The sequence below is a fragment of the Phaethon lepturus genome, unplaced genomic scaffold, assembly GCF_000687285.1.
Source record: "Phaethon lepturus isolate BGI_N335 unplaced genomic scaffold, ASM68728v1 scaffold12075, whole genome shotgun sequence".
Lineage (NCBI taxonomy): Eukaryota > Metazoa > Chordata > Aves > Phaethontiformes > Phaethontidae > Phaethon > Phaethon lepturus.
The window spans coordinates 81,339-107,394 of record NW_010538403.1 but is presented as its reverse complement, the minus strand read 5'-3'; the positions used below and the strand labels follow the sequence as shown (position 1 = coordinate 107,394).

At 38.0% G+C, this 26,056-nt stretch overlaps 1 protein-coding gene across 1 annotated transcript in view; it reads left to right on the top strand.

Annotated features, from left to right (window-relative positions):
- Positions 1-6,650: 6,650 nt before the first annotated feature.
- ROBO1 (roundabout, axon guidance receptor, homolog 1 (Drosophila)) overlaps positions 6,651-26,056 on the top strand; it is a gene marked incomplete at both ends in the record, with an annotated part of 99,831 nt that continues 80,425 nt past the window's right edge. The window contains one exon of the mRNA XM_010286794.1: positions 6,651-6,808. Within this exon, the coding sequence (XP_010285096.1) occupies positions 6,651-6,808 (158 nt within the window). The remainder of the gene's footprint in view (positions 6,809-26,056) is intronic.

Sequence of the window (26,056 nt, the reverse complement as noted above, 5' to 3'; positions counted from 1 at the left end):
CTCTTTACAATGAGCAGTTTCTTGTATTTGGAAACCTATTCAGTGTGAATTCTTAGACCATGTCATTAGGGCTGGCTCTGCAAGAGAGTTAAACTGTTGGGCCACATGTCCAGTGCTTATATAGTTTTGAAGCTCAGAGAAGGCTGAAAGAAGCTTAGACATCTAGATACTGAACTGACCTGCTTGCCTGTAGAAGGCTTTTAGTCCAACTGAGAAAAGTGTAGCGAGATCCAATAGCTGAGGTCTAAGTGCTTCAAGGTAGGAATCAGGTGATGACTGAAAATGATGAAAGTGAGGAGCCTTAGGCAGGCTGGCTGCTAAATGAAGTGACTCCCTACCTGTTGGTGGCCTTATAAAAGCGTAGACATCTCTTGAAACATTCAGTACCGTATTGCTGGACTCGGTCGCTGCATACAATTATTGCCTGCATTACGTAAGTGATCTTGTTAGATGATCATAACAGTAATTTCTGACCATTTATAGCCCTACTCCTTCTGTTCCATTTTAATGACTGTGCACTGTAGTTAACACCAGTATTAACCTGCTTTTAACATCTTCAGAAAGGAAAAGAGAACATTTACTTCAGGGAACTAGTTTTTCCTTTAACTTTACATGACTGTATGGAAACTTTTAAGGGGCTGTCTTCAGAAAAGAGTATTTCTCATTTGTAAATGATCAAGTTTTTAGTCAAACCAGATACCATTCTTAAAGAGTTTAATAAGGTCTAAAATACATTTTGGTAACTCACGTGTTGACTTAAATCTGATCATGCGTGCATTTTTTGTTCTTTTTTTAACTTAAATTAGGAGCTATAACACTTTCTTGTTAGCAGATGCAGATATTAAAAATTATGTTCTGGCATCTGTATAAATTTCATGCCAGCAAAGTCTTTAAACAAGATACCATAGTTCTGGCTGATGCTTAAGTTAGTTGTAATTAAAAATAAGCACCTGGTTTGAAGCACTGTTCAAACTGACAAGCATCTTATAATATATTTGAATGCCAGAAATGTTTGCCATGTCTCAGTAAATTTGAATTACAAGTTCAGTAGGTAGTGGGGAAAAGGGATTGTTGATAGTCCTAAATTATGAGAACTGTCCTGCTTTTGTATAACAGCTCAATCCTGACTAAGAAGTAATTAGTTTCTCTTTGATTATGGCTTCATGGGATTAAAAATTTATATAATCTTGGAATCCCATTTTTCGTTTTCCTAATCTTATAGCATTTTAAAGTAAGTGCTTATTTTTGGTGTTTTCTTCCTCATATTTTATTAGTCAGATTAAGTATTGGGTAGAGACTTTCTTTGCAATACTGTTGTTTTGTTGGGAAGGAGAAGGGAAACACTGAAATACTTGTTACACATTTACAGGTATTAATATAATTGGTGGGTATTAAAAAAATTAAAATATATTACATGGCATTTTTAGCAAAATTAGCCAGAAGGTAGGGCAGGGGCTTGTTAAGGTTGTATTGCTCAGCTTTAACTTGTAGTTTGATGTTAGCACATTTTCGTTTGCTGGGTGGAAACTTGCTCATTAACTGAGGTCTGGTTGTTTTCTAAAGCAATACGAGGAATGAACATGTCTTCTATTTATTTCACTTTCTTTTTTCCCCATTTTTGAGGCACACAGTACAAAGAAACATTTAAATTATATTCATGCTGGAAGGGTGGAAATTGTTGGGATCCCTTCTGTTACCTAATTGTGCAATACTTTGGCTTGCTGATCTCTCTCTAACAAGTAGACTTGCAAAAGTGTGTGCTTTGACTGGGACAACGCAAGAGAGTTAGCGGGAGGCAAGCCTGGATGACGTCTTTTATAAGAATAGAAACGGATTAAGATTCCGATTATGAAACTGCACCCCAAACGTCTCCATTTCCATCTCTTCCTCTCTTCAGCAGGTGACCATGGCTGTAATACCTTGGTTGATTAGGGATCCCAGATATATTATGGTGCACTGCTGTGAACTGATCTAGCATCAAGTCTGTAGAATAGAATAGACCTGTAATCAAAATTTTCAGGAGATTTCTTATTTCCAGTTCTTAAATGATACCACCTGCTAAGGCATGGTATCCACAGTGTATGATTGTAATTAGTGTGTTCCTTACAAATTCATTCTTTTCACCTATTGACTGGAGCTTTCTGGTTGGTTTCGTTTTTTTCTTGTGTTTTCTTTATTGTCTTTAAACTACAGCACAGTTATTTAATGACAAACCTTATCAGTAATCTTTCTTAAATATCTATAGCGTGCATATGCAAAGAAACTCTGCCTACCTACTTACCATTTCACCCAGTAGTGACTCCCTACTCTTTTTCGTAGTAGCCAATGAAGAACTTAAGAAAAAACATCGAGTGCTGCATTTTGAAAAGCACCGGTTAGGGTTTACACAAAAAATGCTGTCTCTGCTTTATGTTTCTTGTCAATAAAAATGTATCCTCAAGTGATTGCTAGTTCCTTTCTGCTCTGGGAAAGATCCTCTGCGGAATGTACATTGTTTTATTGATTGAATAGTACACACTATTAAATAGTTATATGAGTAGTTGACTTTTAAGTGAAGTTACAAAAGTTGCTCTTGAATCGGATTAGTTCAGCAAGCATAGCCTAAAAGTTTTTTCAACACAAACACAGGAGTTCAGAGTTCACACAGCAAGATCATGGAGTTGTCGTAGCTGTGCAATGACAATAACTACGATTATTATTCATTGTATTTTAGAAAATATTAGAGTAAAATGTTAGAAAACCTTACCCACAGTATGTCAGAAATGTAGGGGGGATATATCTATGAAGATTCTACACTGAATTTGTGAAAAAAAGATAAAAAATCACGCATCCTCTTGTTTTATCTATTTTCATTCCAGCTGCATATAGGTAGAAAGAGGTGCATGTGGTGGAATTTGACCCTTTGTTGGCTGAAAGCACATGCTTACCTGGATTACAATGTATACTTCTAATATATCTTCAAAAGGAAATATATTCTCAATTTACAGTGAGCCTTGACTATGAAGGACAGAAAAGAACAAAAATTTTTTTTTTTTCAGTGAGGGAAGAAAATTTTAAATTTATAACTTCATGCAAGATTGCCAGGGCCTGAGGCAAAAAAACAGAGCATGTATCTACTTTACAGCTGCAAAAATAATTACATGATGACTATCTGTGGACTAATCTCTAATGGATTACATTTTGTTAGTATTTCATTATGTAATGTTAGAGCGAAAATAATTCATAGTAAATGGAAAAAAAACCCCAAAACTTATTTTGATGTATCTGTGGCCTGGACCTTTGATGTTCTCCTAAGGCATTCTATTAAGCATTGCTTAATTTATGAATGGTCTTGGTTTACAGACAAGGTACTGTGCTTGTAAAGCTGATATAACACTAAGGAGTGTAGAAATTACTGAAGTAATTTGGCAAAATAACAAGTACTGGACTTCTTTGTTGCTTCAAAGGTGCTAAAAGCCATCTGAGGTGCTATCTGATAGGCTTTTCTGTGAGATATACAGTCTTTTAGACTTGAAAAGCACTTATGGTCTATTAAGATCACTTAACTTGATTTTTTTTTTTTTTTTAACTTAAGGGCACTTCTTTTTATCTATCTCAGCGTTATCCAAGTGGTACAATCTTCAGCAGTAATAAAAGGCTTCTTACTCATGGTCAAAAAAACCCTTTTATTGTGTTGCAGTAGAACTGTGGTGTAGCAAATAAACTCTTTCATGTGCTGTTGGCACTGGAAACTGGATATATGGGCGTTTTTTAGTAACTTGATGCAGCTTCTGTTTCTTCTTCTATTATGTTCTTTAATTTGGAGAAGTGAAAAAAAGAAGTAATAATATGACCAGTGACTCCAAGCCAGATCAAGTCTCTATTAAAGTAAATAGGAAAAAAAAAAATCTTTAACTTCTGCAGAACTGGTGTCAGCGTAACCACTTACGCTACATGATTTACTGTATCTGAATGGCTTGAGGGCTATCTGGGAACACAAGAAGTTGCATCTGGTTATTCATGCCATATTCAGTATAAACAGAATAAGTATATATAAGGTTTTCAGTGTATGCGAGTAGTATTTTAACACTCCCATAAACAAAATAATTTGATGTATCCAATTTTGATGCATCAATATTTAGGGGAATGTAGTAAGGAACCTATAAGAGAATGCAGGTTAAACTTAATAAAGTTTTGTTGGAAGCAGAAGGGAAGCTAGAGGATGGGTCTTTTGACATACCTTTGTGAAGAACTAAAAGTAACATCATTCCCTTTTCTGAAAACATATTATTTCCACTAGATGTGACCTGAATTAATTTTGTAGCTGAAAACATTTTCAATTTTCCCTAGACCATAGAAGGAAAATATCCATGTGTTTTGCTTTTTAGAGAGAGAAATTCTTTGTTCTTAGATGGAACATACTTTCTCAGGTTTTTGTACACCAAGGAATAGGTATGTGGGTTTGGGTTTTTTTTTAAATAAACTTTCTAGGCTAGGTTTGTTTGAGAGACCTAGTTCATCCAAGAGAACATGTTCATCCAATAGCATCTCATTGTTGTAGACTCAATGACCTCCAGAGGTCCCTTCCAACCTAAATTATTCTATTCTTTCTTCATTAAGTCCTGTCATTCTGTTCTATTAGTTTGTATTGTTGAAGTGGTAGAGACATTTCATCCTTGATTATCCTTTTTCAGTGCATCAGTATCTCCCGATTCCAGGGCATCCAGAAACATCAATAGTTAAACTGAAATATTTGAAATGTGAGTGCTTCAGTGTGGAAGGGGATTGGTAAATTCAGATGATGTCTGGTGAGATCTGCAATATACTTCAGTCTTGTTGGTACACTGATGTTCTTTGGTACTTCCAGAAATTATATCCTGTTTCTAGAACAGTGGTAGAATATTTTGTGTTTGTTGCTTTTGATTCTCTACACTTATATATCAATCTGGAACTTTCCCTGTTGTATATTATATTATAATGAGCCAAGTTGGACACATAGACCTGTGACTGTAGCTACTGAATGGTAGGGGATCAGAATATAAGGTAGATGTACTTGAGAATTAAAAATAGAAGATAGTCCTACTTATTGTTGACAGGTCTATTTGCCAATAATCCTCCAAAATGAAGAACTACAAAGTCATTTTTGCTACCTCACTTCATTTTAGATTATATAGCATTGCAGAAAGTAGGTGTGAGAAGGGTATATACCTCTCTCCCAAAGCAGATGACCCATCTTCCCTCATAACATTTTAAAAGATCTTAACAGCATAAAAGACCTTACAGAGAGAAATGGTTTGGTGGCAGTGCTGTACCTGCCAATCTGTAAGCACAGCCACATTCCTTAATATCTAACGATAAATTGCACCTCTCTCTGAAGCAGCGTTAACTACCAAACCACTATTCAGCAGTGAATGTTCATATATCTGTGGTCCATGGCTTAGGGAATATATTTTTTTCTGGAGATTCTTGATACTATTTCCTGTTGACACAAGGTAGTTACAGGTAGGAAGAGTGACAGATAGCTTTGCCAAAAAAGCTGAGAGTCCTTTGGTTGTAATGTACTTTTCCATTACAATATCTTTTGTTCAGTGTGGATGGGAGTAAGAGCAGTGGAGAGGACTAGAATGTTATATTTGTTATCATTTGAGTTATTTATTTTTAGATTAAATCTAATGCCACTTACTTGGCAAGACTTAGGGATGCCATTCTTCTGTTAAACCGTGTCCCTCTGTAGTGGTCCGCTGAGCACAGTATGATGTCTCTCCTCTCCCAAAAAGAAAAATAATCACACAGTTATTGATAAAATCCATAGTGGGTGGGTGATTGGAGGGAACTAGAGTTTCCTGTGCCTGGTTTTGGCCAAATGAGGAGAAAGAACAAATTCTACTAATGAAGCCACAATAAAAATGTTTCTTTCTATGAAAAGTTAGTAAAGTTGATTTCTTCTTCCAAATGAAGGATGTGGTCCTGGCTCAGGCTAAGGTATGACTGCCATAGATCAGGAAAGATTTTGTAGGTTTTTTTTCTTGAAAAAGACACAAGCCAAATTGCAAAGATAGGTTTGGCTAAGGCGGCACAAATGTTTGGTGTCTTATAAATGTCATCAAAGTACTGGGAAGTTTAGTTAGTTTGTGCATTTTTGCCATTAATTTAGGGATGGGTGCAATTCCTACGGCCAGTAGCCAATCTTTAACCATAAAACTTTGAGTTATTGGCAGGCTGACCTTAGGTCTCAGAAAAAGAGAGGCAGAAAGTAATCTCTCTCATGCTTCTCCCAAAGTGACTTTCTAGCTGGGCAAGAAGACACTGTGCCTTCTTCAGTTGTGATAGGATTCCTGTGCTCACACGCTAGGCAGACACTACACCAAGTACTTCCAGTGAGGCAGCTCTTCTGTGCAGACAGTCCTATGTCTGTGTCAGCCTTTCACCTCTGTCAGTGTTAGTCACTTTGCTCATATGTTGGAAGTTAAATGAGTTGTACATGAGTTTTCTGTCTTACTGTATGGAAGTACCAGAGACAATCCCCAGCTGCCAAACAAAATTCAAAACTGAATTGTTCATTAATATAAAGTACAATGACAGGGACCATTAAAGTCCAAAACAAAATACTTTTGCTGTGCTATTGGTATATTGTTGGGTAATTTTTTACTTCATTTTCTTTATTCTTTCAGTTCTTCGGGATGACTTCAGACAAAATCCATCAGATGTAATGGTAGCTGTGGGTGAACCTGCAGTGATGGAATGTCAGCCCCCAAGAGGTCACCCAGAACCCACTATATCATGGAAAAAAGATGGGACCCCTCTAGATGACAAAGATGAGAGAATTACAGTAAGTATAAAAAGTTTCAAACAACACAAAAATCAACTAGTCTAAAATTGTTAGTCTCTTGAGCAGTGGGCATCCAGCCATGCTGTACTTTCTAGGATCTGTCCTTTCCTTGCCTCGGAGGCAAGGCTAGTTTGCATTCAGCTTGGAATGCGTTCTCTAGTCTCACTCTACTTCATTGCAGGGTATGAATTTGTTTGTTAAAGAGGACCATGCAAAACCTGTGTTCTTCTCTTCCTCAGAGGAATTAAAAGCTTGTGGAAATGAAATTCATTATATTTGTCACTGTCCTATAATTTTCTTGCCTTTTATCCACCGACAAATTTCTGCAACCTATAATATCTTCCTTCTTTGGTTGGAAAGAGGAACTACCAGTAGTCTAGGTGAGACCTTCTTTTGTAATTCTGTAGAAAATAATCCATGCAGAAAAGTTGTGCGTTGTATTAGAGAGGATAAGAAGGCTTTTGGGATATAGTCTCATTTCTTCAGAGAGATGATGGCTTATCTCACCCTCTCAAGTTAAGCTGTTTTCTCATTAGAGGTGTTGTCATACTCATTTGTATCTGTAGCTTGCTGAATACAGTGCATGATTATTCAGGAGTATGGATAAAACAGCTTCTCAAATCAGAAAACTGTCCTTCTTTTAATTTTTGACATGTGAAACAATAAACTAGGGAGCCAGGGAGCCTAAAAGGCTTCAAGAAATGGCAATGAAAAATGGAGTTCAAAAGTCATTTATATTCTGCCAACATGGTGACACAAAACATCTTTCCATATGGTGAGAAACCATATCATCTGAAAGGACATACCATAGAGGATCCTGCTGGTACTGGGAGGATTACTAGCATAAAGCAAGGTGAGAGGCACATACAATTTATATACCTAAATTATATGCTGAAATGAGGGAAATCTTAAATGGAAGAAGTTTAAACTTAAACCCCAGCAACCTAGATAAAAAAATTACCATTTTTGTTTGAGATTTAAATCGCCTGTTGTTCCATTTGTTTTTTACAAACAAGACAAAGCTCAGGCATTCTGTAGTTGTGGCATATGCATACATTTAAATTTTTAAGTACCCTACGGAACCTATACTGTTAATTGCTGGCTATTAGCTCAATTCCTTCAATCATACTTGCTAAGAACTTGCAATTTCCTTTTCAGATCTCCTTCCCACTGTGATAAGTCAATTGACCTGAGATAAAGAGAAGATTCCAGTGCTACTTTTATTTTCCAAGAAATGCTTTCTAAATTTGCACTTTCTATTACTATAGTTTATTCTCCTGAAGGATATTCAGGTGTTGCCTCTTAAGTTCATTTCTTTCATTATACATGAAAACTGCTCTTCTCCCAGCTGCTGGAACAAAGACATACCTAGAGCAAAAGCAGCTATTGCTGGCTGGCAGTGCCACCTGTATTTATTAAAACTGTGCTTACAATGGAGTAAAACCCCTCCGTTCGGTTTTATTTTCTGGTGATTGTAATCAAAAAACTCACCTACATAGTATTCTTTCACCATGACATCTGGTGGAGTTATCTTGCGTTATCAAGTTTCTGCTTCCAAAAACAAACAAATGAAAATGAGTTTTGATGGAGGTGTAGATATACACTCGTTTTAGGTGCCCAAATGAGTGTTTGTTTTCAGAGGTGTAAATTAACAGTGCTGCGATAGCTAGCTCGACTGCATTCATTTACATCATATTTGCCTGGCGTTCTCTTAAGCAGCACTAATAATATCGTGGCTGCTTTCTCACACAGGCAAGAGAGTGAAGCTACATTGTAATGCAGATTTGCATCAACTTACAGCTGTAGCAGGATCTTGGCAAGTGGATAAATAGGCATTCAGATGTACATCTTAACAGCTTTGCAGTAACCGTCAGTATTATCTTGCTAGTGGCTTGGAGGCGAGGGGAGATTGGGACCTGGAATGGACAAGGTGCTAAAGGACAGATGGGCAAAAAATACTGATTTTGAAATCTGACTTAAAATTACTCCATTTCTGTTAACTTATCTCTTTTAGGTCATTTCCATTTCAGTTTAGCAACAGAAACGTAAAGAATTAAAAGAGTACAACAGCTGAAATAAGGGTGAAGTTGTTGGGGTTTAAGTGATAGTGATTTTTAAGTATTCAAAAAACGTGTGGATGTGGCGCTTCGGGACATGGTTTAGGGGGCATGGTGGTGTTGGGTTAACGGTTGGACTTGATGATCTTGAAGGTCCTTTCCAACCTTAGCGATTCTTGTGATAGATTTCATTTTTGCATTAAATCAACAAGTTTTTTTTTTTTAAAAGTTTTTCATTCGGGTGCCTATATTTAAAATGAATACCTACATTCATTTGGTGGCAAAATTATCATTAACTCAGTGAGATTAAATTTCAGATTTACAGGTGTTTAATTTACCTTCCTCTTTTTAAGCCGTGAAATTACCAGATCCGGAAATGTCAAACTATATGTGTTGGTGTTCAATATATATGTAATACCAGTGGGCATTTAATCAATGAAAATAATTTAATGGCTCCACTTCTAAAGCATTTCCAGTTGTTTTCATTCTTAAAGGCTTGTTGATCTTTGACTCATTGCCAGTTTAAGTGCCAGAGGCTGTTTAAAGCATTTCATTATAATACTTTCCTTTCTGACAAGAGATTTAAAATAAACATTAAGGTTGCATTTTTTTTAATAAGGGATGATGCTTGACACCTCTTTTTTTATTCATATCTATACTTTCTTCATAAAGATGATATGTCCATGAAGCAACCTTATTTTTAATACATGGAAGTTAAGTTTTTTTTCTCATCTGCAATGACAATGTTGATCTTTGAGTTAGCAGAACTGGGCTTTACAGACTAACTATTAAGGGTGCTGGAGAAACAGAGGTGGTTCCTGACAGAGTTTGAAGCAAGAGATGTAGATAAATAGCAGTTAAATAAGATCCAAGTAAAGGCACAACTTCCTCTGGAATGCAATAAAAGGAAAATACTGTTTTGTCCTGGTAGGGTTAAGGAAATCAATATGTTTATGTAGGTGAGATAATAAAAATCAAAGTAGTCTTTGCATATTTTTGGTCCATTTGTAGGGCAAATAAATGTGCTTTGAAGAGAAATAAATTTATATGTCTTTCAGGTTATAAACAGAAGTGAATGGAACAAATAAGAAATGAAAGTAAGGGTATGGGCATAGCTATCTGTGATGGGGATTATAGAAACAGACGTTTTCTTTGAGCACAGATCTCCCTGAGCAGCTCAGTTTTAGTACAAGTCAGACTCGGTGTAGGCTCTTCAGTGTACACGTGTCCACTGGGTGCATCTGAGGAAGAATCATCATCAAAACATTTTTTACTCTCTGCTCCTGAGTAAGTTGTCTCTAAACATTTTTCTCAGTGCATTGGAGCTAAACATGATTTTTCTCATGTGTATTTTTTACACCAGAGTATGAAAGCTTATGCTTGATGTGGCTAATGCCTCTCCATATATTACAAATGAAGCGGGAATGGCAGTCTTGCATGTGAAGCAAATGCTTATCTTTAACTTAGATTGTTGAATTGAAAAACAATTATCATGAGGCCAGAGCAGAACTAGTGCAATTCTGTGCTCATCTAGTTAATTTTTCTCCTGGGATTACTGTGGAATAAAGAATCCCTCCCGTCATATATGGAACTGAAAAGGAGTGCTTCAGTGCAGTCCAGTGAATAGCTCTAATTTCTCACTGCCAACAAGGTAAAAATAAAATGCATTTTTCCAGTTTCTGACATGTGCTGTCTGCACTAGGAGGGGCTGTGCGACTCTCCTCCTGCAGCCGAGACACAGTGGAGAAAGAAGTTGCAAGGTCTTATCTACGAGAGAGAGAGAAGGGAGCTCACCGGGGTGGGCAAGTTCCGCGTTCTCTTTCCAGCCCTTAGGGGTGTTGATGTGTTTGGAATCGCTGTCTTGCCAGGTGATGTTCATAGACCGGCAAATTGCTTGGAGCGAGGATCTAGGCCAGGGCTCCAGGCTTGTAGGTACCCTCACCAGGCACAGGCCTCTTCCCAGCCCCATCAGTCTAGCCGTCTTCTTTGCATGGCAGCCCAGTGTCATTAGGACATAGCCACGTGTTTTAGGCACTTACCTTGGTGCCAAAAGCTATGAGTTTGCATTCCCTCGGGCTGAGGAGGAAGTGCAGCCAGTCTAGTTTCTGCTGACTGCTCTAATCACTGGCTTTGGTTTTTGCAAATGTATTTTGTCTGGATGCAGTTGGCAGGAGCATCCTTGACGGCAAGTACCATTAGCAGTGACTTGCTTGGGCACTCACAGCAGTGCATATTGGTTGCTCATAAGCCTGTGAATACCTCCAGTGTGCCTCTGTTCAATTCTCAGGCATCTTCTTCTTGTACCCCAAAACCTCCCACTAGTTTTCAAATCTCGTCCGCACTGCCTTCCTACTACATACCACGGCAATGAAATGTTTACCTCATTCCCCATCCATTTCCTCCATCTCACAACCTTCCCTTGCATCCACCCAGCCTTTTTCTCCCACCTTTCTAGCCCCACTCCATCATCTGATTAGTGCTAACTGCTTGTGTGGAGGTAACAATTTGGAAGTTCAGATAAGCAAAACCTCCTGCTGTATGCTGTAATGTAAAGGCACTCTTCCTTTGGCTTCGCTGTTCATGTAAATGCCTGGTGTGCTGTGATTTCCAAAGAATGAGGTGTTGTCTGTCTGTGTTAGGTTTGCTCAGAGCCTCCCTTAAGGAACTGTGTTGATGCTCCGTCTTTGTGAATCCCAAATGCAATTACCTGTATGTAAGATGCTGACATGAGTAATCTAACCAAGATGGTGGGGCCTTTGAGCATATCTTTAGGCAAAAACTGGCAGTAATTATAGACTCTCAGGGGTGCAAAGTGTTCAAAGAGGATTTTGTGGATCTCCCATCTAGACAGGACAACCTCCATGTGCTTTTGGACCTCTCTCTCAATTTGTCTCCTATTTTTGGGGCAATGCCTGCATAATTAACTAAGCCTCAGTAAAATCAGGATGCAGTTAGAGTGCCTGTAATTATCAATACTTTCCCAGTGGGAGAATGTATACGTATCTTGCATGAGCTCTGGAGCAAATTGATGTTTGAGCCAGGTTTGGTGGTCAGGATTTCCACAGCTGCTTCTGTTCCTGCCCCATGACCAGTAGTAGCCCATGCTTCAGAAAGCTTCCTAATTGTTCACATGAAGTCATGGTGTAGGTGGTAGAAGAAAAAAGCTATGCATACTGAACATGAAATTTTAATAGGTAAAATCTTTTACATATACATGAAAAAGGATGCTGGTACCTAAAAAAGAAATCCTTTGTAATTGAATACAAAAAGCAAAGCCTTTGCATTGAAACTTTGGTGCAGCACTGTGATTGCAATTTCCCCCTCTTTCATATTAACTCTTATGTATCATTTATCCTGAATCATCCTCATTTGATTTTTAAAAGAAGAAGCTTGAGAAGGCATTTATCTTTCCTTGTTCAAGTTTCTTAGCTTTTAAGATCAAAGTTAGAGGATGAATAATGCATATAGGTTTTCATTCCTTTTTTGTGTGACTGTCTTGTGACATCAGCAGTTTTGAATGACGTACACTCTTATTTTAGATAAGTTGTAACTTGAATTCTTGATTCCTGTTTTGTTTCCTGGCCCTTAAATACTACATCACAAAAACGAAGCATTTATTGTGTCTTGCACAATGCTGTTTTTACATGAGCGAGTGATGAAAATGTTTTCCACAAAATACAAAAGCAAAGCCTCTGATCTTCTGCTGTGAGAGGAAAACCTCCTTAAAGGTACTGTCCACATGAAGACATTTTATTTCTTTGCCCCAAATTTTTTGTTCATGAGTTGTCAAAGAGAACTTGGTTCATTCTTCTTGGTGGAGACCATTCACAGCCTCATTGTGCTCTGGCAAGTTTAAAACTACATAGGTGAACCCAACATGATCTTGGTCATAACAAGAAAGGGAAGAAGAAATGGCAGAAATTACTATGGCTATCAGTTAAAAAGGAAAAGAGAAAGGGTTGTTTGTATTGGAGGGAACAGTGGAAAAAGCAGAAGTTAATTCTCTATTTGGGAAAGGGGCCTTTCCTTCCAAAGTCAAATTGCAGTGGGAAAAATTGCAGAGGGGAGGTGAATCAAGAAAAAGGAAACAAAAACTGATCGAATTTGTTGCTGTGCGCTGTGCAGGAGTAACAGTCTTAACCCTTTAAAACAGCAATGCTCCTCACACAAACCATACTGTTACAGTGCCACTCCAAGATGTTTATGCTTATTTCTTTCTTCTCCATTTTGCTTTTTTTTTCCCCTGGCCTCCTGTCTTTTTTCATTAATTTATTAATGGTTAATCTTTAACATCTTAATCTCCCCAAATAACATATTTTAGATACACAGCAAAAGAATGCATACTCTTGTGGAAGATGTGATGCTAATGGTAACATAGTCTGTCTTACGGAGAGCTGCATGAAAGGTTATGGCCTGGGTACACAGCACACAAAGCAATGGGGGTGAGGGGAAGGCAGGGAGCAAGTACCTACAGTTCAGGGTTTTATTTCATTTTAATTGTTTTTCTTTTTAGGGGCAGATTAAAGGGCAGGCAGCAATTTCCTATATGCCCCAGGAGGGTTAGAAAGAGAAGTGTATTTTTTCTTCTGAGTCCCAATATGTATTTGTTGGCACCCAGCAATTTCCTTTCTTCCCAGTCCTTTTTCTTCATTTTGTCTCTTTTTCTTACTCCCTGAGAGGGCTGGCTTCCCGCTCTACCTCTCTTTTTCCTTCATCCGCTGATGCCTACAATGATGGCCTCATCGAGGATCAAGGGTAGTTTTTGTGAATGATTTATATTTCTTCCACTATTAATATTGCTTCCTCTGGCAACACAACTGGAGCTGCTGTGAGTTAACTTGGCACCCCAAGGGGAAAAAAATGTAAAAGATTGTGAAAAATAATTTGGAACCATACGGCTGTCCCAGAGGATAGTGAGAATAGCTCTAAATCCTGCTGTTTCTTGCGCTTAGTTTTTCCAAAATGTGACATTGTTTTTCTGGGTTCACACTTAAAGCTCTCTTTCAGGGTCCCTGTTGCTCCTGCTGGAGTCTCTCTGCTCTCCAGATTCCACAAATCATTCAAAATTTGGATAGCTTTCCTTGTTTTCTGTTCTGACCATGGCATGTGCTTCTTTTGTCTCCTGCATTATCATCAGGGCACCTTTCCCATCTTCCTCCTCAGTTCTCTCTGCATGCCTGCCTTTTCCCCTGCTGTTTAAATCCCTCAAGTTTCCACATCTGCACAACCACTCTTTCTGTGTTAAGACAAAAAGTTCTCAGGGTATCTTCTGCTACACTGCTACTTCCCATGTCATGTGTTTTATTCTCACAGGCATATCTGAGCTCTTTTCAGTGGTACGTTAATTTTTGATTAGCATTTGTTGCATCTTTTTGTACATTGTTTGTGGGGGTTTTGGCTGAGCCCTAAAAAACATTACCTTCTTCTACAGACGACCCTGCTCATCTTGGAAGGCTGTAAAATATCTGACTGATAGCCTGGGCTAACAGAAAAAACAGAAAATATTGGACATACTTTTATTTTTTTAGTCATTTTCCTCTTTCTCGTCTTCCATCCTATTTGGAGTCTTACCATACATAATTTTTTAGACTCAGCTCTTTGAGACAAAACTTTTCATCTCTAACACATCCACGAGTCGTTTCCAACCCTGACCGCAGCTGTTAATAGTGTCAGCTTGTATTTCTACAAGCACTGGTGTAAACGTGGATTGAAAATCCTAACCTATTACAAGATTCGCTCCTCGCAGCTTTTTGCAGGTTTGCCATTTTAAAGAGTATAGCTATGCAGACTTTTTCAGGCAGATGTGAGCTCATTCAGTTTGCTCTTTGAATCAACCAGAAGCCATATGGCAGCAGTTAATGTGGCGCCGAGCCTGAGCTAATAAGCCCTGCTGAGAGACAGGCTAGATCACTCCGGCACGGTATTGTACTAATATGGCCACACAGCTTCTGTTGCTCTGAGGGTGAAGGCAAAACGAACTTGTGTTGGCTTGAAGTCTCCACGTGTCAAGCCAAAGCAAATGGCCTGAAAAAGCCGGTCTGGATGTTCCCTTCCTTCTCTATAGCTCTTACAGTCAACTGTCCCGAATACTTCTTTTGGGGACAAGATGCTTTCTCCATTAGTGTGTTTGCTGCAAAGAAAATGGTGAGGAAAAAGCCTGTTAGTCTAAAGTGTTTGAGTTATGCGCAATGCCTGACATTGTTTCTAATTGGTTTAAATGGCTCATTATTAACCCTGAATCTTCTATGCAAGGTTGCTGGATAAAGTGTAGGACAGCGTAACCCATGCATTGGTTCACACTTGATGTGATGTCTTTTCACTGGACATCTCCAAGGGATGATATTGGTCTGTGGAATTAGTGGAAAGGGAAGGAGCATCATGACGCAGGGCAAAAGGGTGGCCCAGCGTCAAACATCTGTGGACTGGGGAGGACACCAGGTTCTGTACGCTTGTGCTGGCTATCACAGAGACTAGATTTTGCATTTAGGACCAAACTGACCTCCTGTGTTCCCAGGGACATGCCTGGTAATACTGTAGCCTACTGTGTGAGTTTGAGATTTATGGACTGTGTTCAAACTAACCAAAACAAAACTCATCATAATTCAGTGTTACATCAAAAGGCTTGTTATGATCACTTAACTGCTGACATTTTAAACCAAGTTATTGCTGATCATATTGTCCCTATAGCTAAGAGTATCTGTTCCTTCTGTTTTTTCTCACAACTTTCAAAAATGTTCCTTTGCATCAGTGGTGCACATTGCGTCTGCTATTTTGTCTTCTCACCACTTAAAATGTCAGGCATTAGACATGCATAACTATGGTTTCTCAGTACTGTTTCACACAGTGGTAGTGAAAAGTACTCCTTTAATGTGAACTAGGTATGTATTTTTCTATGCTCAACTTTATTTTACACTGATTTCTACTTTTAAATTTAAAAGTAAAAGTGAAGAAGAATTAAGTTCTTTTGCAGATACTCTGCAGAGTTAAAGGAATTTGAAAACTCCTCATTGAGTCAAAATTCTCCACGGATTTCTTTTGTCCCCAGTCATGAACTGATGACCTAGATAGTAAAACAAAATAAATGCCTGCAGCAAATAGAGTATATGTTAGATATCCAAGTTTTGAGACTTCCACAGGCCTAGACGTTAGACTATCAGGATTTTCATGTTAAAATGGCTTATTGAGAGTTTTGAACCTCTGGGACCATCTGAAATTATAGAAATAGAGTCTGGGAAGCTTCTCCTTAAAAAATAATAAAAAACCAGGTGGTTATTATCTCAGACTAGGTTACGTGAGCTATCCAGAGCATGTAGGACTTTATGATTTGAATGGTTAGGAGCAAAGGTGATTTATTATGCTGAGAAAGTAAATTCTTTGTTTTGTTTGGCTGACAGTCTAGTTGTTGGGGTTTTTTTGGGATGGGTGAGGGAGATGAAGAAAGGATGTGGGAGGGAAATTATTGCTTCATTCATTTTATTCCCTTAATGAAAAAGAAATATTTTTGTTTGGTTAGTTTTTTTAAGCAGTCAGGAAAGGAGCCTTTGCTTATGTTATGCACAATAAAGATGAAGATTTAGTTCAGAAAGTTAATTCTTCTGCTCCCTTCCGTCTATCAGCTGTATGGAAATCCTACATGTAGAGTGTGGACATCGTCCTCTAAGTTAAAAATCCATTTCTGGAGACACCGTTCTCCCCAGCCCCTTCGGGACTGCTGTGCCGTGTGCCTTCTCTGATTCCTCATCATGAGCAATAACAATGAGAAACAAAGCAGTACTTGAAGAATCAGACTTTTAAAACCTTCTATGAATCTGACACACTTATCATTAGGGGTCACATGGGGAAGCATGCACATCTTTTACAGGCAGAAAACATGTTCAGAGCAGAGTTTGGCCCATTGGATACAGATCAAATGTACAAAAAAGCACTAGAAATTTTCTGCCTTCCAAGGTTCTTTCATGCAGACTTGTGGACCTGTGAGCCTTTGACTTTATTTTTTACTGTATTTACATTTACTTTATACTCTTACACAGAGATATTTCCATTACTAAAGCATAAAAAACCTTTTAACGCACAAATATCCTACAGAAATCAGTGTATTATTTGTGGCAAGTCTGTGTCAGCGAAGGGAAGCAACCCAGCTCCTCACTGGGTTCACTGTTTTCCAAACACTGAAACCCTCTCCATTTGGGGGTGGGGGGAAAATACATTTTTGTTCTTGAAAGGCTCTAGTAGACCTTATAAATTTGATTGTTCTTGACATTTTTGATATTCCTAGTCGCTTGCACACTGCAGCAGCCACATGTTGTCACTTAAAATCTAAATATCGGATAACTGCTAACTGAGACTTTATTGTGTATCATGCTTTTTTTAGGAATTAGTTTTGTAAAGTAAAAATGACACTAACTCTAAAAGCATGTTTAATAAAACCTCAACAATCTATGTGCTGAGTTTGCACATATTATGTTCTCATAATCAAAAGAAAAATGTAGAATAAAAATAGTAGAGCAGAGCAGTGCCCATTTTTGGAGCCTTGAACAGATGTAAGTTATTAGAGCTTCTTGTTTGGTTTGCTTTGATTTTTTGGTCTACTTTTTGAAAGTTCTGTCAACTTCATTTTTGCTTATTTCATTTTGTTTGGATAGTTTTGCCTTACTGAGTTTCCTGTGATGCTTCTGGTTATATGAAAAGTCTAGTCCAAATCACAGCACTTCAAAAATAATAATTTTTCAGTTCTTGGGTTTCCTCAACCCAACAGAGTACTTCTCTCTCTCCAGGTAATAATATACTCACAATTACTTACTGCCAAGTTCGGATATTCACCACGTGCAGTAGTGTGGGACTAACATACACATTACAGGGTGTTATTCCAGACTCCTGTGTAAAATTATGCAGGACTGAGTCTGCTTTCTTATGGTTGCCCTCCTTAAAAGAGAAAGAAAAAAAAGCTACTTTCATTCCTTATTTAGCTGTAGGACAATTCTTGCTAATACTCATGCTGCATTGAGCAGTTAATTGATCTTTTTTTTTCCTCCTGAAAAATCGTTATCTGACAAGAATCTGTTTGGCACATGGTCACATAAAGATTGTTCTTTTATTTAGCATGGAAGTGTGGGTGGTTAGTTATACTTGGATTTAATTATACTCATTTTCTTCTAACTCAACCGCTTTGCTTTTGCTTCTCTCTTTGCTGCTGTTGTCAGTTGTCTACTCGCCTCTGCTGAGCCTTCTGATTATGGCTGCATGAGGGAGAATAAATTACACAGAGATAAGAGGGGGAAAAGTGAGTAAGTTTTTCCCCCTATACTTTTAAGAGAGAATAAACCCCACAATCCTTCCAGGGAAAACTCTGCTGTTTAAAAAAGTAAAACTTGAGAAAGTGAAATGCTCTCCTGATCTATATTTTGAAATATTTTTAGTGCTACATGGAATATATTTAATATTGAAGCTAGCCATAGACACGTATGCTTAAGTAACTTTGCCTTCCCTCACAAAATGTGAAGTTGGGTTCATTGAACAAAATGATAATGACACAAGATCTCTTAACTGTAAGTTTGTGTATTTTGCATCACTGCTTTTCCAAGTGGCTATGCCATTCAGAATGCCAAGCTTTTAAAAGAGAAAATGTTGACGTGATGGCTTGGGCTTCCCTGCATCATGGTCCACATGTCAGACTCTGAAGAACTTGCTCTTCCCATTCATCTGAAATCATTTGTCTCTTAGGACTACTTTGAACTCTGGTGTTCAGTTTGAACATTTCTCTTGGAGTAAGACCTGAGGCAAATCAAGTAGGAAAAAAATTGCTTGTTCAGGATCAAATGTTACCACAGAAGCTGCAGGTTTCTGACTGAAGTTATTTTATGGCTCATGGTAGGTATTCCAGGAATGAGTGGTTCTGCTCTCTGGCAGACCTGTACGCTGAATAGAATTAAAGATGAGCTGTTTTTACCATGAGATACACGGTTATTGCAGCAAGATTTTTAAAAGTGAGCTGCAAAACATTTTCCTATAGAGAAAATTATTATACAGTAAAGGAAAGATTGCCTTGAGGTAGAAAGTCTGCAAGCTAAGCAAAGCAGATTGCTGGGCTGCTGCAATCTTCCTGTGTGATTTTGGGCAAGCCTTGACATTGTTCAGTACTTCTTATTCAGCATCTCATGAGTCGTGGAACTGAATTCATTCATACGTGTAAAGCTGCCTGACACTTGCAACAAAGCTATGTTGTGTCACTTCGACAAAGTGCAAAGTTTATTACCTCCTAAATCATGAATAGGCTCTTTTTTGTAGACAAAACAGCAGAGTAATATTCTCGTTTACATACTCAGGCCATGCTCCACTCTAGGTGTTTGTGATTGTGTAATACTTGCAAGGTCTAGCCCAGCTACAAATATTGTGAGATTTTCTTTTATTTTAAAGAAAACATCTCTTTTGCATTCAAGTTATATGATGAAGTGTCAAAGTGGTTTTGAAATTATTGTCCCTTGTATTCAAGAATCTCAAAAGTTTATTAATAAACTAGGAATATCTTTATAGTAGATACTTTGCATGATTATAACTCCTAGGAAATTTGCATTCACAATGACTATGGTAAGTATGTTTCATGAAAATACACTTTGCACACATCCTGAACTCTCTGTGTGAAGTTCTGGCATCACTGAAGTCAGTGTGAGTATTACCATTGTCTTCACTGAGACTAATATTTCACCCTTTCCAACAAAGTATATAGTATAATCTATGGCAAGGGAGCAACTCCTTTTTGAAGTGCTAAATGAGTTCACATTCTTCATCTTTTTTGTTGCTGTTGTTGCTACTGCTTCACTTTTTACTGTTACTGGCTTGTTTGTCATTAAGCTACTTTCCTTTTGCCAACTGGAGTTTTATGAACATACTTCATATTCATCCTCGTTTTTGTCCTAATGAGACTTTCTGCTAAGAAAATTTCCATGTTTTAATGTCTTGCTGGTGTCTTTTGCATTTGTCATTCTTAAATATCAGGAATTACCCAACTGGAGGTGACAGCTGTTACTGTACTTCTGTAATCCAAAATCAAAGGCTTTGGTGGTATAAAAGGTCATCTATTGTATCTGTTATTCTTGAAGCTAACAAATGCAGGTAGTTGTAATAGTTTTTTCAGTAGGAGAAGCAATCTTAATTTTAACAATCTGCATATTTTAAGTAGGACGTAGAGAAACAGCTTTTAAAATTGGCAAAATGAAGAGTAGCTGGAGTAACCAGAGCAAATAAACCTGCAAGCCTGCTGTGCTAATTATTTCAGATTCAAAAATATAAGGTAACCTTTGAAAATATTTGCTATTACAATTTTAGCTGATGGAGAACTGTGTTCTCCCCACGTTAACCATCTTAACAAAGGCCATTTCTTCTACTACTATGAATATAAAGTTAAAAAAAAAAGGCAGTTCTTCATCTTTGTAACATACACGTTTCTTAGACTGCAGTGTCAGTTTTACTGTGCTGCCCTGTCAATGAGTCTCAAATTCACCTTGAAGGACCCTCTCCAGGGATGCCAGCTGAACCATTGACCCTTCTGTTCTGACTGTCACCAAGGTTAACACGTCATTACAGCTTGTGACGTTCAGGATACCTGTTCATTTGGAGCCTTTATCAACCCACACTGTTTCAGACAACTTAAACAGAAGCCTCAGTCTCTCACTGCTGTTGCATAGGAATGTGTTTTGGTGATTTTTGAGAATGAATTATAATTCTTCCTATTTTGGTGTTAAAATAGATGTGAAATTTTTAAACTTACAGCTTTATCTCTGTTTTTCCTCAATTATTAAAATAACACCTATATGTCAATAAGAAAAAATAAAAAGATGAAGAAACATTTTCTTTTTAAATTTGAAAATGGGCAGATTCATACCTGAACTGTTGCTTACAGTGCTACCGAGCTACACAGTGCAAAAAAGTGTGTGGTGACAGACAAAAGGACATCACTAAGTATTGGCTTTGTGGGATAAATTCTAGCCACTGACAGGTTAAGAACACTTTGTTTATTTGGAGTTGTCTTACCAAGGTACCATGTTGGATAATTACCTGGCTATAACTAAAATGGGGTTTGATTTGCTAACCCAGAAAATTATATTTGCAACTACTGTTCTTGACTGTGGAACTGCTATCTAGCCAAGGGAACTCTCTTATAAAAGAAGTTTGTTGACACAGATTTTCTGAATATGTATTAAAATTCATTATTTTAATACATTGTGCCCTATAAATGTGGTCTTAGCAAAGTACATCTTTTTGTCAAGGCTGTTCTCTGATAAAACACATATGCCATTTGATTGGCCAGATCTATTCCTGGGTACTGTTACGGCCATCAGTTTTGTGCTCGTGAAATAATAAAAGGGATAGAGACCAAACTCAGTTTTATTCTCCCTCCTACATTGTTTCAAGTGATTTATGCATATTCTCATCGGAGAATTGACGCTAGCTACTATTGAAAAGTTTTGTAAGGTAAAGATGACCTGTTTATTCAGGTACAGTGGAGAATGCCAATGCAATTTTTGTTAGTGCTAGCGGAGATTACTTTTAAGCCCAGCAGCACATAGTTTACTAGGTTTTGCCTTCGTATTCTTTCCTCCTTACTTTCTACAAAATGCAGTCTCTAAAATAGGTCTACAGGCATTACACCCAGGTATCTATCTGCAGCATTCAGACTATATGCAAATTATTCTGTATCCTCTTTACATTCAGTTGAGAGAGTTGAGATATTAATGGGACAGTATTGTGTCCTTTTCTGTCCTCTCTGTAAACTCTTTGAACGCAATCTTTTAAGTAACAAGTCTTAAATCACTTCCTCCTTTCAGTTAGATTAATGTCATTTTCCTTCTCTTAGCCTTGTCTGGAAACTTAGAATAGTCATTGTAACAGCTACGGTAACTCCAGTTAGGTGTGATCCCATGTGTTTTCCTTGTGGAAGTGTTTGAACAGGAGTTGACAATGCCACAAAAGAGCTTTCTGAAAAGGAAAAGTGCTGTTTAACCACATGATCATACAGAAAAAGAAACACTTCAAAGCACTTTAATATCTATGTGCCTAGCTGACTAATTTAAGCATCTGAAATTTCTTACCGATGGAATCCCATATCTGTGCCTTCTTCCAGATCCTCTCTTAATGAGCTTCTGGTCCTGCACTCCTCAAGGAAGTGTGCATCTCATTAAATCCCTCTTCCCGCTTTGGTTTTTGCCTCCTCTTATGTCTCAGGAACAGAGTTGCTGCTTTGGGCTACAAATACATCACCCTCAGCAGAGGCCCAGTCCTAGTCCTCTGCTTCAAGGTGAATTTCTCCTAAGCATTTGTTGAAAAGTTACCATTAGGATCATAAGCTCCTACCTTTGTGGTATATTTCCAGACAATCACGCTACTAAATTAGCTTGCTGTGTGAGCAGAATGAGCCTAGATCAAAATCTAACACGTTATTAAAGGCAACTCGAAATACAGCAAATATAATATTTTAATATTCTTATGCATGGAATGGCCTGCATATCAGATTGTTCCTTGCATTGATGTTTGAAAGTGTCAGTAATAATATCTATAGTACTTATGCATGAAGCATTTATGCCTTCATTCTTACAGGTCTTGAGCAAAAGTTTGAATCTAATAGGATTTGCCAGAATTTGTGTATTCAGAAATTTAAGAATATTTAAGCATTTTTCTGAAATATATTAGAAACATATATACAGAATAGAAACATTATATTTAACAAAACATTTCTTGCCAAACTTTAGGACTGGGGAAAAATTGTAGCATTTCATTGCAATCCACCTAAAGTGGGTCTCATCAAAGGACAAAACTTTAAGTTTGTATGGCACTTTTGTCAAATGTGTAGTAACGCATTGAACTACCTGAAGGTATGACTGACTTCCATTTTCAGTAGAATTTGCCTTTCTTTTTTCTTCAAAAAAGTCAACAATATGGCTGTCTTAGAAAAAGTCTGTATGCAGTGCATGAATTACAATGCATAATAGTATAATGCCAAGTACAATGATGAAGTCTTAATTCAGCTGACTGTGTTTTTATGCTTATCATACTTGAGGGTTTGTAGAACCTCTTCCTTTAATTTCTGAATGTTTTCTCTATTCAGCGTTTGAAAACCACATTACTAGTGTTCCATTAAAAATTAATTTGCAAGGGTAGCAAGTATCATTTCTTTACCTTTTCTAGACATAAATAAGCGAAACCAGGGGATCTGTGTTGGAGCAAACCTGTCCTTTAAGATATACGAGGGTAAATTTTACTGTTAACAAAATTTTCTATAAGGTTATAGCTTTATGCAAGCGTCAGGGTACTGATGTGAAATTTGTTTATATATTGCAATAGTGGCTGATACTGTTAATGTTTGTTTGCCTTGGAAAAGGAGGCAAGAAGACTAAGGAAGCTTAATGATAAGGTCTTTTGTTTGCATAGATGCTATCACGACAGTCCTTTAAATATTGTCTTTCTTGCCTCTTCACATACGTCAACTCTTCCCACCATTCTTTAGTGTGTGTTTTTGCATCTTTTTCCTTACCTTTCCTTGAGGTGTGTCAGTATGGGACAGAAGTTAGCAAAGGAAGAATTTGCGGTAGTGGGAATAACACAGAGAAATGCCAGTCATAAATACCTTTGCTATAAATATTTTTATGTATTTGGGGCACTGATTGGAGTTGTAGGGTGTATCAGGAGTGGTGAGTTCAGACCTTGGTGGGGCTCCAGCTGAGGGCAGCTCTTACTTGTCCTGTTTGTAAACGGTCCCTTATCGGTCAGGAGGGCACTGAGTGCATTGCATGCCAAGGGCTACAGGCAGCACCTTTTGGTGATCTGCATTCAGGACCAGATTTTGAAAGTGGAATTATAAAGTAGACTAGCTGGACATGTCAATATGCCCATCTGATAGCCAGAAGTGTTGACTACTTACCTTATCCAGTGGCCAAGGACTCCTAATTTGTGCCATCTGCTCTTTAAAAATTTGGCCAGGTTGTTAGGTAGATGAGTCTTTAAATACAAAGGTGTATCTTTTTTCAGTTTGACACGCTAAGTAGCTGGCAAAGGAAAAGTAATGTCTTTCAAAGTTAAGTGTTTACTTCAGACTGAACATTTGGGTTTGTATCTGTTTTAGAAGCATAGTGTGGCCGTTACCATGTTTTTAGGGAGAAGAGTTTACTGTGGGAATGCAATTGCAGAGTTTTTAACTTCCTGTCGCTGCCATAAAAAAGGTAATTCATACCAAAGGAACTGAAATCTGATCAGGTAACGCTTTTTCTTGTATGTAAAGACCCCTTCCTGTTCATTATGTGTTTTTACACTGCTCAGAGAAGATGTCAAAGCTGCTTATTTATTTTTGGAGAGTATTAGTTTTAAAAAAGGCATGCACGCAACCACAAGAAAAACTCGGAAAATGAAAAGGATAAGTAATTTCAATTTCTCTGCCATTTTTACAAGCCCATTCCACCAATAGCAAACTGCTATGAACAGGAGACGCAGATTTCCATGGAGAACTTGGCCAGCTAGGTTGTAGTTTGCTTTGTAAATAAATACAAATGGAAAAAGCTGAGCAGCTGATATTTCCAGCGTCCACGATAGTTTCTCCCCTCTTCCAGCCGCTTTTTTTTTTCTCTACGTTTTCCATTGATGCAGTTTACAATACTCTTTTAACAACAACAAAAATTGGACCAGGAGTTGAAACCTACTGTGGCAGCTGAGAGGTCCAGGAAGAAACTGCTGCAAAGGAAACAATTATCCCAGCAGGGCTCCAGACCCCCCTGAATAGCTCGGGCAGCCCCCAACCGCGAGCAGAGGAGGCAAGGGGAGAGGCACCATTCTTCAGGCTTCAGTCTCTTCATTCTCCTTGGCTATTCACACTCTGACCACTTCCATTTGCACTCTGAGCAACATGCGGCTCGCTGCTCCAAAGGCAAGGGCTGAGTGGGAAGAGCAGAACTCTGGAGCCGTATTTATCGATGGCGAGCCTGGCAGTAGCCCACGAACAACAACTCCCAGAGGGTATCGTAGTTAAAGGATGGTGATGGGAAACGTGTGAGCACCAGGAAGCAATGATCCCAGTATGAATAGAGAATGGCAACAGCATATGCTTTGCTCTGCTTGATTGCAACCTCTGCTGGCTTATTTTAAGAGTAACACAGACTCCAAGTAGCTCCTGGCTTCACTGTCCATTGCTAAAGATCAGCTTAGATTGTATAGTCCCCTGTGGCAACAGAGGGCTGAACATTTGTGAATGGACTGAGATCTGCAGGTCACCCGCTGCCTGTTGAGTCTGTCTGGAGGATCTACAGTTGAGCACAAAAAAGAAAATAATGACGCAGGGCTGGTGTGTGGGCAGGGGAAATTGGACAATTTGATCTTTATCTCTCTGTGCATACATTCTCCTCCTTATTCTTTGTAAGTTTAAATTTTAGCATCTTCCAAGCAGGGACCTTATCTGTAGATGTAATGTCTAGCCCAGTGGCTTTTCATTGTTCCTCCAAAAAAAAATGAAAGTTACAGTCAGATTTGCTTGTGGTTACCTGTAACTGCAGGTTTTTACCTCAGTCCTGTAGCTCAAAACTTGTGTGCAGACCACAAAAAATGCAAGGAAGCCTGTGATATATGATCTGCATGTGCTGCAGTCACAAGAGCTGCAGTGATCACTGATGGAAGAGTGAAATGTGGCAGATTAATATATGATTTTTGTGTTTGAATGTTCATGAAAAATGAACAGTGTGGTCCATGTGTTCCTTTTTTTGACATCGTTACACAAATGATGTGAAAGTTTTACTGTTTTCACAACTTTGTATGTCCAATATAGTCATAGTATAAAAGTTAGAGTTCTGCTAAGCTTAGGCTCAGTCACAGATAAATGCAATAGAAACTTAACCCAGGTTTATATACTTTTTTTGAAGTGTGGTCTCATTTCCATGACATGTCATCTTGGTCAAAAGTCAGAGAATCGGTAGTTTTTTAGTTATGTTAGAAAACATTTCATAGTTTTTTTAAAGTTACGTTTTGCAAAATATTTGTGTATTTGTAGTGTTTAGTTGGTAGGGCCAACACTTCTTTGGAAGTAAACTTAATTATAAAGTTTTGAAAGAAAATGTTTAGAATAAGAAGTCAAATCTGTCTCAAAACTTAAAACTGTCAAAATACCAACTTGGAAATGTAGGGAAGAATCCACTCATTTTTGCCACCTGTGACAAATTTT